We start from the raw sequence: 14,095 nt of genomic DNA on the forward strand, positions 1-14,095 counted from the left end.
ACTTAACCTCCTTCCAAAGTTGGCTCAGGCCAAGCCCAGGAGGCAAATCCGAGAGAACATACAGGTTTCAATGAGTTGACAGTCCTTAAAACAAAAATGTAAGTAACAGGTGACCCTGCCTTGAAAAGATAGATCTAGAAGGCAGTAAAGGATCCACAGGGATTCCCAGGGGGCACTAGTGGTAAAGAACCTGCCTGCCAATGCAGGAGACATGAGAGACACAGGTTCAATCCCTGGGTTGGGAAGATCTGCTGGTGAAGAGCATGGCAACCCACTTCAGTACTCTTGCCTGGAGAATCCCATAGACAGAGGAGCCTGGTGGGCTACAGTCCATGGGGTCACAAAGAGTCGGACACGACTGAATTACTAACACTTTCACTACTTTCTCACTTTTCAAAGGATGCGTACCCGGGGAAGAGAAGGACTGTTGACAGAGCTGCAGGACTCACTGCAAACCACATGAAATGCTGTGAAAGCCCTTGATGTGCAGGATGGAATCCAGCATGCGCTTTATCAGATCTGAGGTGGACCTTCAGGAATTTCTGGTTGTGCGGTTGGTACGAACTGTCAACACTGAGATCAAATAAAAAGGTACGTACACTCCACCCGACCATTGTGTTCTCAGTTTTAGGAACACATTATTCTTCACTTCAAAACCATAATAATTTTTTTTTAATCCACTCACCCACCCCAACTCAACGCTTGGATTTTCTAAGTGCAAAAACACTTAATCCAAAGGTATAACCAAACCAGGAGCAAAAATACTACCGCCACCCATTCTCTCCAACCCCCTCCCTTCCAGCAGTGTTCAGGTATGGAGATTTGCAATAGCAGTTCATAGGACAGAGCAAGGGCTCTCTTCGGCTCCTCCTGTACTTTCTCAGGTCTTAATCTCTCAGTCCTGTCACTGCTATCTTAGACGTCAGAACACGTTCAGCATAAATGCCAAATAGAACTTCAAGAAAGGAAGTGTAAAAAGAGGGTGGACAGAAAACTGGGGAAGGGGCGGGTAACAGAGCTGAGATTAATGGATTATTTCCTGTGTGTGTGCATCCTCAGTTGCTTCAATCATGTTCGATCCTGTGTGACCCCGTGGACTGTAGCCTGCCAGGCTCCTCTGTCCACGGGATTCTCCAGGCAAGAATCCTGGAGTCAGTAGCCATTCCCTCCTCCAGGGGATCTTCCCGACCTAGGGATCGAACCTAGGCCTCCTGCATTGCAGGCAGATTCTTTACCTTCTGAGTCACCAGGGAAGCCCTAGATCTATTTCATTGGGACCTCCAGCATACACCACTTAAATTCTAGTTCCTCTTAAATTTCCTCATTTTTTATACCATCCTATGCTATTTCTGAATATAGAGTTGAAGATGTAAGAAAATAGAGAAGTATTGATCACAATAGCCAAAACAGACAGAACTCAGTGTTCTCAAGGGTTCCTCCACCTGTGACCTCCACACACCATTTCCCACAAAAATAACTTATGTACAAAAGAGATCAACTTGGCTGCTGCCAAACCAGAAACCTTTCCATCCATACATTCCCTTCAATTTAGAGGAGAAGAGGTCCTCTGATACAGCAAGGATGAGAGGGCAGTTTTCTCGGGAAAAGGAAAGTAACTGTGCCAGCCCAACATTCCTGTGGAAAAAGGGATTTGAAAACCTAAAGCATTTCATGCCAGTCCTAATAACTAGGCCAACATCCATCTAAACAAAACTGTCAGAACTCAGATGTTGTGCCTGCAAACCAAAGCTTGGGTGGATGGGATGAAGCAAATCATAACCTAAGGACTTAAACCCTAGGATGGAGAAGGAAGGAAGGCAACCAGAAGACTGCAAGCCAACAATTCTACTGAGGGCCTTTCACTGCAGTGGCTTCTGTGATCACACCCAGTGAGTAACAGGTGACATCAGGCATCAGTGACCAGTCAGACATCCTTCCAGGGCAAGTGGTTTCAGAACACACAGTTCCGTCATTGCTCTCAGTCACTAAGGGCATTCTATAGAGTCAGCAGCAAAGGAGACAGGTATATTATCTAACAGTTTTGTAACCACAAATCTAAGGAGCGCTGGAAGCCAGAGGCTGGACTACATTTAAAATGCAATTCTGCTCCCTGTTCTGTCAAACCACGTCATCCCTAGTCAAACAAACTGATGTGTGTTTGCTTTACTGAGCCACAATCTAGGCACCCAAATCCTGCTGATGCTTCAGAAAGAGGTTCTGGGTCTTGACAATTGAACACAGGGGCTGATTGGCAAGGATGTCCCTAAAGCTTCCTTGCAAGTCTTTGCACCTCAGTTACTCAGCAGTAACATTTGCTCTTGTGGCTTCTGAAAATTGTATGTTTTCCATAGAAGATAATCTTTAATTTACTTCTTTCTGTAAACATAGCAATTCATCCCTGTAAATCACACCTTTTACTAGGATGGGCCTGCCTTCTCTCCTGTGGCCATTTCCTCATTTAACCCACCACAATAACCCCTTAGAAGTATTTATTATGCCTCTGAACTTCTCCCATGCCTTAAATTAGTTTCACTAAAAATCAGCCAATGTTTAATTCAATATGTACACTGTTTTAATTACACACACTTTCTGCCTTGATGGTTTTAGAAAATTAGAGCTTCTCAAACCACATCTATATTTGGTGAAGGAGACTGTTGATTTCTTTAGAACAACTCTATTTTTTCTTTCCACCTTGGACATCTGCTTAGTGTTCAGTAAAAAATGTTAGGCTTTACTCCCTTGCCCAGAAAGCACATGATTTGCACGTTTCCTTTTTTATAAACCAGGGCACACTGGAGTCTAAGATGATTAACAGCTCTCGTGAGAAATGACTCTACCTGGAGAAACTATAAATCCTGCTTACAATAGTCTCAGTATCCATTCTCACACTCTGTCTCAGTAAATGGGTGAATTTAATTCAGATGACCATTATATCTACTACTGTGGGCAAGAATCCGCAGAAGAAATGGAGCTGCCCTCTTAGTGAACAGAAGAGTCCACAATGCAGTACTTGGGTGCAGTCTCAAAAATAACAGAATGATCTCCAATTATTTCCAAGGCAAATCATTCAACGTAACAGTAATCCAAGTCTATGCCCCAACCACTGAGGCCAAAGCTAAAGCTGAATGGTTCTATGAAGACCTACAAGACCTCCTAGCACTAACACCAAAAAAATATATGTCCTTTTCATCACAGGGGATTGGAATGCAAAAGTAGAAAGTAAAGAGATACTTGGAGTAACAAGCAAGTTTGGCCTTGGAGTACGAAATGAAGCAGGGCAAAGGCTAACAGAGTTCTGTCAAGAGAATAACACACTAGTCATAACAAACACCTTTGTCCAACAACACAAGAGATGACTCTCCACATGGACATCACCAGATGGTAAATATAGATATCAGACTGATTATATTCTTTGCAGCCAAAGATGGAGAAGCTCTACACAGTCAGCAAAAACAAGACCTAGAGCTGACTGTGGCTCAGATCATCGGTTCCTTATTGCAAAATTCAGAGTTAAATGGAAGAAAGTAGGGAAAACCACCAGGCCATTCAGGTAGGACCTAAATCAAATCCCTTATTATTATACAGTGGAGGTGACAAATAGATTCGAGGGACTAGATCTGGTAGACAGAATGCCTGAAGAACTATGGACAGACATTTGTAACACTGTATAGGAGGCGGTGACCAAAACTATCCCAGAGAAAAAGAAATGTAAGAAGGCAAAGTGGTTGTCTGAGAATTTAAAAATAGCTGAGGAAAGAAGAGAAGCAAAAGGTAAGGGAGAAAGGGAAAGACATACCCAACTGAATGCAAAGTTCCAGAGAATAGCAAGGAGAGATAAGAAGGCTTTCTTCAATGAACAATGCAAAGAAATAGAGGAAAACAATAGAATGGGAAAGACTAGAGATCTCTTTATGAAAACTGGAGATAACAAAGGAACATTTAATGCAAGGGTAGGCGCAATAAAGATCAGACATGGTAAGGACCTAACAGAAGCAGAAGAGATTAAGGAAAGGTGGCAAGAATACACAGAGGAGCTATACAATAAACATCTTAATGACCCAGATAACCACAATGGTGTGATTCACTAACCTAGAGCCAAACATCCTGGAGCGTGAAGTCAAGTGGGCCTTAGGAAGCATTACTACGAACAAAGCTGGTGGACATGACGGAATTCCATTTGAGCTATTTAAAATACTAAAAGATGATGCTGTTAAAGTGCTGCACTCAATGTGTCAGCAAATCTGGAAAACTGAGCAGTGGCACAGGACTGGGAAAGGTCAGTTTTCATGCCAATCTCGAAGAAAGGCAATGGCAAAGAGTGTTTAAACTACCATACAATTGCACTCATTCCACACACTAGCAATGTAATGGTAAAAATCCTCCAAGCTAGGCTTCAGCAGTACGTGAACCAAGAACTTCCAGAAATACAAACTGGGTTTAGAAAGAAAAGGCAGAGGAACCAGAGATCAAATTGCCAACATTTGTTTGATCACAGAGAAAGCAAGGGAATTCCAGAAAAACATCCACTTCTGCTTCATTGACTACGATAAAGCTTTTGATTGTGTGGATCAAAACAAACTGTGGAAAATTCTTAAAGATATGGAAATACCAGACCACCTTACCTATCTTGTCTCTTTCCTGAGAAACCTGTATGATGATCAAGAAGCAACAGTTAGAACTGGACATGAAACAATGGACAGCTTCATTCAAAATTGGGAAAGGAGTATGTCAGGCTGTATATTGTCACCGTACTTATTTAACTTATATGCAAAGCACATTATGTGAATGCCAGGCTGGATGAATCACAAGCTAGAATCAAGACTGCTGGGAGAAATATCAACAACCTCAGATACGCAGATGATAATAGTCTAATGGCAGAAAGTGAAGAGGGATTAAAGAGCCTCTTGCTGAGGGTGAAAGAGGAGAATGAAAAAGCTGCCTTAAAATTCAACATTCGAAAAACTAAGACCATGGCATCTGGTCCCATCACTTCATGACAAACAGAAGCAGAAAAAGTGGAAGTAGTGACAGATTTTACTTTCTTGGGCTCCAAAATCACTGCAGACAGTGACTACGGCAATGAAATTAAAACACACTTGCTCCTTGGAAGGAAAGTTATTACAAACCTAGACAGTGTATTAAAAAGCAGAGACATCACTTTGTCAACAAAGGTCTATATAGTCAAAACTATGGTTTTTTAGTAGTCAGGTACAGATGTGAGAGTTGGAGCATAAAGAAGGCTGAGTGGGAAAGAATTGATGCTTTTGAACTGTGGTGTTGGAGAAAACTCTTGAGATTCTCTTGGACTGTAAACAGATCAAACCAGTCCATCCTAAAGGAAATCAACTCTGGATAGTCATTGGAAGGACCAATGCTGAAGCTGAAGCTCCAATACTTTGGCCACTTGATGTGAAGAGCTGACTCGTTGGAAAAGACCCTGATGCTGGGAAAGATTGAAGGTAGAAGGAGAAGCAGGTGACAGAGGATGAAATGGTTGGATGACATCACTGACTCGATGGACATAAGTTTGAGCAAGCTCTGGGAGATGGTGAAGGACAGGGAAGCCTGGAGTGCTGCAGTCCATGGGGTCGCAAAGAGGTAGATACGACTTAGCAAATGAATAACAACAACAATCTGAGCAAAAGGCCACTCTCTCTTTCCGGTTACTAAAAACTTTGAGTTCATCCTTGATTTCTTTCTCTTAAACCCATGTCCAACTTATTAGAATATACTGTTTGCTCTACCTTCAAAATATATCCCAAATGGAATGACTTCTCCTGACTTCCACAGTCACCACCAAGGTTTAAGTTCCTACAATGGGCTAAAGGTCCCATGAAATACGTGGCTGCATCATCTCAACTTTTCACAACTCTGCTCAGCCACACAGGTCTCCCTGCTGTTCTGGAATGCACCACAAGGGTTATTTCCTTGTCCTGGAGTTCTCACCCCATCCACATGGCTCACTCCCTAAGCCTGGTTGTCTAAAAGCTTTCTTATTGAAGAAGTTTTCCTGACCACTCTGCAAAATAGTGTTGTTGTGTTTTAGTTGCTCAGTCATGTCTGACTCTTTGCGATCCTATGGACTGTAGCCCACCAGGCTCCTCTGTCCATGGGATTTCCCAGGCAAGAATGCTGGAGGGAGTGCCCATTTCCTTCTCCCCGGGATCTTCCCAACCAGGGATGGAACCTATGTCTCCTGCATTAGCAGGCAGATTCTATACCACTGAGCCATGGGGGACACCTGTATAAAATAGTACCTACCCTCAGAGTCCCTTTCACCCTTACTCAGCTTTGTTGTTCTCCAGCTGACAGCTACTTGACCTACCACCACAAGTCGTAACAAGTTATGACTTTATTTATTCATTGCCATCCTTCCATAAGAATATACATTCTCAGAGGAGGAGAACTTCATTTTGGTCATTGCTATCATACACTGCCTGGGATACAACAGGAACTTAATACTTTAAAATGATTGGATGAATGAGAAAATGAGATGGCAAAAAAAGCAGAGTTCAAAATCTGGCAGTAACTTCCAGGTAGCAGAAAAGAAAAGTTTTATGCACAAAGACATACATTTTATTACCACATTTTCACTTCTCCCCCCGACCCCAAAATCTAAAGCAAAGCAGAAAATGTGTTAGATTTCAGTTAACACATATGAATGTGTCTAGGAGAACGAATAACAGAGAGCAGGTGCTCAATCACTGCTTAACATCCTCTAAAGGGTAATTCGGAGGGGCTTACCTTTGGAGCACACTGGAAATGCATTCCAGGCACCGGGAGGGTAGTGACATACATTGTGATACAGCGATATAGGTATAAAGTTCCAATGATAAAAAAGAATCTGCGCCCCACTATTGACCTAAGGGAAAAATAGGGATGGGGAAAAAATAGGTTTACTGGGGCTTTTTGATCTTAAAGGCAATATAAAATAAGGTTTAACAGAATAAAAAATATCTGCAGTTTTCTGAACTAAAGATTCACATACTGCGATCAATCTAGGTGGGTTGGGCCCCAAAGGTGTGATGAGTCTCTGGTGAGTTAAAGTAGTTTAAAGGTTAAACAACCACCACTCCTTAAAAAATGCCAGAGAATTCAATGAACCTCTCTATGTTGTCAGTCAATCCACTGCATTAATAAGCCCTCTCTTGGGAACACAGAAGTGGTATAAGCGAGCCACGGCCACAGAGGAATTTAGTAATGAGCTAAGGTGATGCTACATAATTGGGCACACAGGGAAATGGGACAACTCATTTAACTAAGTTATATAAGCAAGGGTTATTTGGGGACCATCCAAAAATATTCTGACAACTTCGGCATGAACTATTTTGTCTATGACTATAGAGATTTTCAGAGAATTATATTTTGAAGATGGTCAAAGGGTCCTCGTGCATTTAAGGATATTTAAGAGTGAAGCTGTAAATTTCACCCTTATTTTATGCATTCTTGATGAAAAGAAGCAAAAAAATTTAAAAATCTACAAGTCCTTTTTCACTTTGTATGTTTTGGTGGCGACGGCTGTCTTGACTAACATTAGTCCTGTCCTTTGCCCTCTGAGTCCTTAGTCTAAGGCAGTGGTTCCTAGAAGCTGGCTCTGAGCACACTGTCTCCAAAGGGAAAGGCTTTGCCTGTCTGCACCACTGCCTCATGGGCTCCTGAATGGGCATGGAAGTTCTGAAGATAGGACTTCACTAGTGGCTCAGGGGCTAAGACTCCTCGCTCCCAATGCAGGGGGCCTGGGTTCGATCCCCAATCAGGGAACTAGATCCCACATGCCGCAACTAAAGCTCCTGCATGCCACAACTAAGATCCAGGACAGCCAAATAAATATTTTTTAGAAAACAAAAAAAAGAGTTCTGAAGATGGCCCTGCTGTGCGGTCAGAGATGGGTCTATAAACTCTGGGCTCTGGGGATTAAGACATGGGTGAGACCCACAAAGCCCTTAGAATTACTAGTTGTAACTTTCCTAGTACATAAAATATATTACTCCAGGTCCTCCATTTTCAGAGCTCTCAAACTTCCCAAACCAGATCTTCCCAAAGATCTCTGGAAAAACAGACAGTTCCAGGCATGTGGCATATTTTAAGTTTTCTCTGAGACTGCAGTCTGCTGTGGATCAAGGTCTAATTCAGGTAACTGTTGAGACTTCTAATTTAAAGAATTATGTACAGATATAATTTTAGCTGTCTGTCTCCAAGAGCTATTTTAAGAAGATTCCAGGGTTCTTGGGGTCAAAATATATAGAGAAAAACCACCTTGACTAGTTGATGAAAGCATTTATTTATTGCAAGGCATCTCTTTCAAAGGCTTACTATTCTAGCATTGCCTTTTCTAGCACTGAAAAGGAACAGGTGATAAACACTGCTGACTGTCTCCATTTGGTTAAGTGAAAAACTATTCTCCCTTTGATTCAACCCCAGGCTCAAAAGGAGCGCTCAAATGTGCTCCATGCTGTTAGACAAGGTGAAGTAATAAGCAAGAATTATTATGAGTCAATTATATTCACTCCAGTATTCACAGTTCAGCAGTGCTCAGAACAGAAAATTAACTTAGAGGTGAAATATGCATTCTGCAGTCTTATTTAGTTTAAGAACTACTGCCAATTATTTTTCCCCCATCGCTTTGAAGGTGCTCTTAAGTGAGAGAGTGAGAGTACAAGCAGAATTTTTTATTCAGCTGGAATGTGCAAAACAAGTTATAAACATTACTCCACCAGTTACTAAAATGTTAGATCCGAACCTACCTGAAAAAGAAAAATTAGTGCGATTTCCCCCAACAAGTTTTTGCTGGTGGACTGTGACTGAAACAGTGGATGCTATTAAAATGCGTGGCTGGCTTATGTGACTACAAGTTTTGATGTGGTAAAACCGAAGATGGCCATGGAGAGGCAGGTAACAACAATCCTCTGGATGGACATTCAAACACACCAAGGCGGTAGTTCAGGCTGGAAGCCAGCTGCTAACCAGACCCTGGAAAATTTCTATTTTCACGGACATATACGAATAAAACTTTGCTCTAAAATAAAAGAGAGCAAATACCTTTGGCCTGAGCAGTCTCTCTTATATTCTGTCAATTCCAGACACTGAAAAGAAAAATGCTAAAAGTTTTTTAGCTTTTAGCATGAAGCATGTCATAACTAACACCTTCTGTAAGAAGTTCTAAGACAACTGACAGCTATGTGATTCACTTACACATATTGAGAGACATATTTTATTTACAAGAAAATGCTCAGGAATGACTTCAGTTTCTGGAACAAGTTTTCAAAACTGCAAACTTGATGTAGAACTCTTTAGCAAAGATATATTGAACTCTTCAACTCTCAAAGCAACAACCAATTGAAAAAATAATACAGCATAAATTCCCTCTTCAAAAAATGATCTTGTGGCATTAACACTGAAATCCTATTTGACTCTGAAATGTATTGAATACATTAGCATATATTATACTTTCAAAAGCCTTGTTTGTGGGCAATGTTTTGATCAAATTTATATTTGTGACTTAATTACTAGAATCTTAGCAAGAAAAAACATCTGAATGATGGCTGAGAAGAAAAGAGGAACTGAGGCCCCCCCGCTTTTTTTTTAATGGGCTAGCAGTCTGAATTCACAGGGAAACAGAAATAACCACTTCAGAGCTATGTCCTATTTTTAAGTGTCTTCAAAGCAAAAGTACCTGGCTTACTACACTTCCTGATTTCTGCTATTCTAAAAAGGGAAGACTGAAGCCAGTGAACTAGCTGCTCCTTTGTGATGGCGTGAGGAAACTAGAAGGCCTGTTTACTACAGGTAAGTAAAACCCAAACTGCATGGACCCAGGTCTAAATGCAGTTTATTAAGCAAACTCCTGTGGTTGAATTGCTAATAGGCAAATGGAAAAGAAATGTAAAATCTGAGAACTCTTGAAGAGAGGCAAACCTCAAAGCCTGCTGTGATTGACTGTAGACCAATATAGTCATCACATTCTGAGTAACAGCCGACTACTTTCCCCACCTGTCAAGAGCCTGGAATAACATAAGCATGATGAAGTGAATGTATTCCTTTCCAAGCCTCTTAATGTATCATGCAAATACCATAGTGCCAAGTTGCTTGAAATCAGAACTGCACCTTAAATGTACAAGCTTTGAGTTATCCACCATAGCATTCCTGCACCTTGACACACACCTGCCACTTCCATACAGTTGCTCAATAAATGCTGATGGAATAACGACTGGATTTACTCAAGGTTGTAGATCTTTCTATCTCTTCTTTTCATCAAGTGCCTGGATAAGACTGAAGTTATCAGATAAAACCGAGAAAGAGCATTTCGATCACACATCTACTCACTTAAATATAAACTCCCATGGCAAACCCCCAAAACATGTTAGACCTTACTTACTTGTATCTCAAAAACAGCCACTGGGTGATCCATAATCCAACTAATATAATCCCGTTTATTTCTGATACAGAAAATGCCCATTTCACCCGATCTATGTAATCAAAAAACTTGTCTGGGAGTGGAGGGCTGAGTTCCTTGGGAGGGACCCTCTCGTGCACAACCGTGATCATGACGGTTGTCAGGACAAGGTTGAAAAGAGCGTACACGAAAGCAATGCCCGTTTTCCACCACTCGAGGGGAAATTTGTTCCTCGCTTCTGTGGGCATAGCAATTTGGATGTAGTCCGGGTACTTTTTGGTGCTCTTCCGCAACCCATTGGATAAGCTCTTAGGTTTACTGTTGCCATTTTTGTTCTCTTCTTCGACAGGCTCAGGAGGTCTCGTGTAAGTGTTTGCAGGGTCATTGGTTTGATTTTCCATATGTTCCTCGAGTTTCGCTGTCTCTATGATATCCATTGTCCCCTGGTCTTCAGGTCAAAAAGGAGATGGTAAAGTTCTTGTTCTTTGAGGAAACTTGACTTTTTTTAATCCTTCTATTTCCAAGATCAACATGGACTCTTAAGACTGATCTTGTTTCCTAGTGCAAAACATAGATGGTCTCCATCTCTCTACCGTTCCTCCTGGGCTACCATCTGCCATACGTTTACCACTTTCAGGAAAGGAAGTCAATTTTCTTTCCCCCAAAGATGTTACTATCCCACCTGGAAAAACAAAACAGAACTCTGTTCAGAAACTGTGCTTGTCCACTTGCCAACCATCCAAAACAAAAACATTATCAAAATAAGGAAATAAATACCAAAGCCATTTGCTTTATAAATATATTGTCAGAACATAGTTAAAAGCTGCTGAGATGGAGTTTATTTATAAAACATTGAATTGTTTCATCTCGGAATTCTTCTCTTTTTGAGCTGATTTCAGTATAAATAGGAACATTCTAATAAACAATTCCTTTTCAATTTCTTTAAAAAAAAGTCAGGACCCAGCATTGCAAACACTTCATCAGACAGTCTGACTTGTTGCTAATCATGAAGTCATAATAAGCCAGAACCTCCCCAGAGATCATATCATTCCTTCCTAAGACTGCATCTTCCCTATGAATCTTAAAAAATAAAACACTGTGAGGAGTTGCTTACATGTATGGAATACTTGTTACTCTCTGAATTTGTCGACTTTCTATTTTCATAGTAATCTTTAAGTGACTACTTTTCAGAACATATTCAAGACATTTTAAACGGTACTAACTCTGTTAATCCTTTTGCAGTCAGAGATTCACACCATACAGAAGGAACACTGACAGCCTACAAAATAACACACTGAAAAGATACCAAAGCCTTACTAGCTATGTCTCATTTAGGGGGCAAACTCTACTGGTTTCTGGAAGAAGAAAATAATTCACTACAACCAACATAGTGAATTAGTAACTGAGAACATTTCCATGCATCATAATTTCTGTCCAACTATAGAAGCGGGCACCCAGAGGACCGGCTCAGAGGACTTACCCACCAGGACACCAGGACACCAGGATGAAAGGTGCTCTTTGCTTGAAGCGCCACAGGCCCCAAAGAGCAGAGCCCTCTCTCCACAGCACAGAGCACCAGCACCACCTTTTATATGGGTCAGCAATACAGCCCCAGCTGTTCTCAATTTAGGAAAGCAGTATTTTCGTCCGGCTGGAGATCCCAGCCACCTGAAGAGGTTTCCAAACCTCGTAATTAGTCCCCACGCAGAGGACACTGCACAACTTAAGCACAAGCTTTTGCATTTTAAAGACCTCCCTTTCAGAGTGACCTCAGGGGGTGGAAATTGGGAGGAGGAAAAGCTCAAAGTGATGACAGCCAAGCCTTTATTTAACGAAAGAACAAGGAAAGAAAGTTAAAATGGCACAGACGGTATGGACAGGCAGTATTTGTTGACAGTTGTGAATGGCAAACAGATCAACCAGAAATGTTTATTGTGCACCTAAATGTCCCGACACTGATGGATATGTAGGGGCAAATCAAAAGAAGTTAAAAAAAAAAATACACGCCAACCAGAATGCCACCCAAAGAGCTCAGCGTCTAACTGAAGAGGCAGAACCCAAGTGATGAAACTTTGAAGACTGACTGGCATATTGTAAGAAGAAGAATGAGGTGGATGGCTAGATCAGAATGTAGCTCTAGTTGTGTCCCAAAAATGTGTCCAGAGAAAGGCACTGTCCGTTTCCGAGGAAGTGAAAGCAAGAGGAAAGTTAGCCTAGCAGGGCTAGGTGGATCACTAAGAGATGGAGATCCGCTAAGAGCGATTACCCCTCACCTTTCTCCTGGCCCTGGGAAAAGCCTCCAGATACTAAGGCATCAGAGCACAGTGAGAAAGGACCAGGGCCCCTCTCTGTAAAATAGGCCTAACAGAGACTCTCTGCACTGCCCTGGCTCAGTGTTGTGGGAAGACTAGGTACAACGAAGAGGTGACTCAGTTAAGGTATTTTCCAAAACAAACCATCTACACCATGTCAACTCCTTCTAATGGAGGTACCAAAGCACTGGGTCAGCCAGCGCTTGTTTCTTTTTGCCAACTTCAGGCTACACCACTCATAGCATCCTGCCAAACTATCATCCAAATTCCATCCAACTTTACTACTCCACAACTGCTCTGCGTTTGATGTCTGTAGGGGAAAGAAGCTTGTAATTTTGAAGCCCAGGTCCACTCTAGCAGACATACAGATGGTCTTTAAAAGGTAGCTACCTAATTCTGGAACATAGAATGTAGAACAGAAGAAAATAGTTGCTTTTTTTTTTTTTTTTTTAAAGAGGAAGCATCCAGCTATCTACCTACTGGGACAAGTGTGTGAATGACTGAAATAATTAATCATAAAGAGCTTTGTGCTCCTGGGAGGAAGAGCACTCTGAATACAAAGCCTGTTTATTGTCATTAGTGGCAGGATTGATGTTTTCCTTGGGGTTTCATTAAGAAGATTAAATATACAAAGCACATCATCATGTGTCAACCAATCTTGGGACGCAATGTTCATCATCACGACGATCATTACAACACACTCATTCCCACGGTGAGACTCTCCTACCAGCAAGTATCTGGAAAGTGACAAAAGCCACAGCAGTTCCTCCTGAGGCTGGCAACCCCATTAGGTCATTGGTTTAGGGTATACTCTGCCAGAGCACAAGCAGATAAAAAGCTTTCCAAGTCTTCTTACATTGCAAAACACTGCAAGTTAGTCTAGACAATATTTTAAAAGTTTAAGATCCCTATAGACTAATCTTGCTTTTGAAGGCAAGTGCAAAACTCAGAAACTGTTAGTTTAATAACACCGCTTTGCTAGGGCTTTTTTTTTTTTTTTCCTTTAAGACCAAAGTATAATTTACTCCAGAAATACAAGCTTGCAAATTAGGAGGTAACTGTAATTTGTATTTTACTAAATACAAAGAAATGTAAACCAAAAAGATATGATCATCTTGCTGCTGCTGCTGCTGCTAAGTCACTTCAGTCGTGTCCGACTCTGTGCAACCCCAGAGACGGCAGCCCACCAGGCTCCCCCATCCCTGGGATTCTCCAGGCAAGAACACTGGAGTGGCTTGCCATTTCCTTCTCCAATGCATGAAAGTGAAAAGTGAAAGTGAAGTCGCTCAGTCGTGTCCAACTCTAGCGACCCCATGGACTGCAGCCTACCAGGCTCCTCTGTCCATGGGATTTTCCAGGCAAAAGTACTGGAGTGGGGTGCCATCGCCTT

At 41.6% G+C, this 14,095-nt stretch overlaps 1 protein-coding gene across 12 annotated transcripts in view; it reads right to left on the reverse strand.

The window, feature by feature from the left end:
• The window catches only part of SGMS2 (sphingomyelin synthase 2), a 98,849-nt gene that overhangs the window by 14,409 nt on the left and 70,345 nt on the right, over positions 1 to 14,095 (reverse strand). For all 12 annotated transcript variants that reach the window (XM_010858563.1, XM_010858574.1, XM_010858575.1 and 9 more), the window contains 2 exons: positions 10,376 to 11,075; positions 6,745 to 6,862 (listed from right to left, as the gene is read on the reverse strand). In XM_010858563.1, the coding sequence (XP_010856865.1) occupies positions 6,745 to 6,862; positions 10,376 to 10,830 (573 nt within the window). In that variant the 5' untranslated portion in view covers positions 10,831 to 11,075. The remainder of the gene's footprint in view (positions 1 to 6,744; positions 6,863 to 10,375; positions 11,076 to 14,095) is intronic.

This window comes from Bison bison, unplaced genomic scaffold, assembly GCF_000754665.1.
Source record: "Bison bison bison isolate TAMUID 2011002044 unplaced genomic scaffold, Bison_UMD1.0 scf7180017864389, whole genome shotgun sequence".
NCBI classification, from domain to species: Eukaryota; Metazoa; Chordata; class Mammalia; order Artiodactyla; family Bovidae; genus Bison; species Bison bison.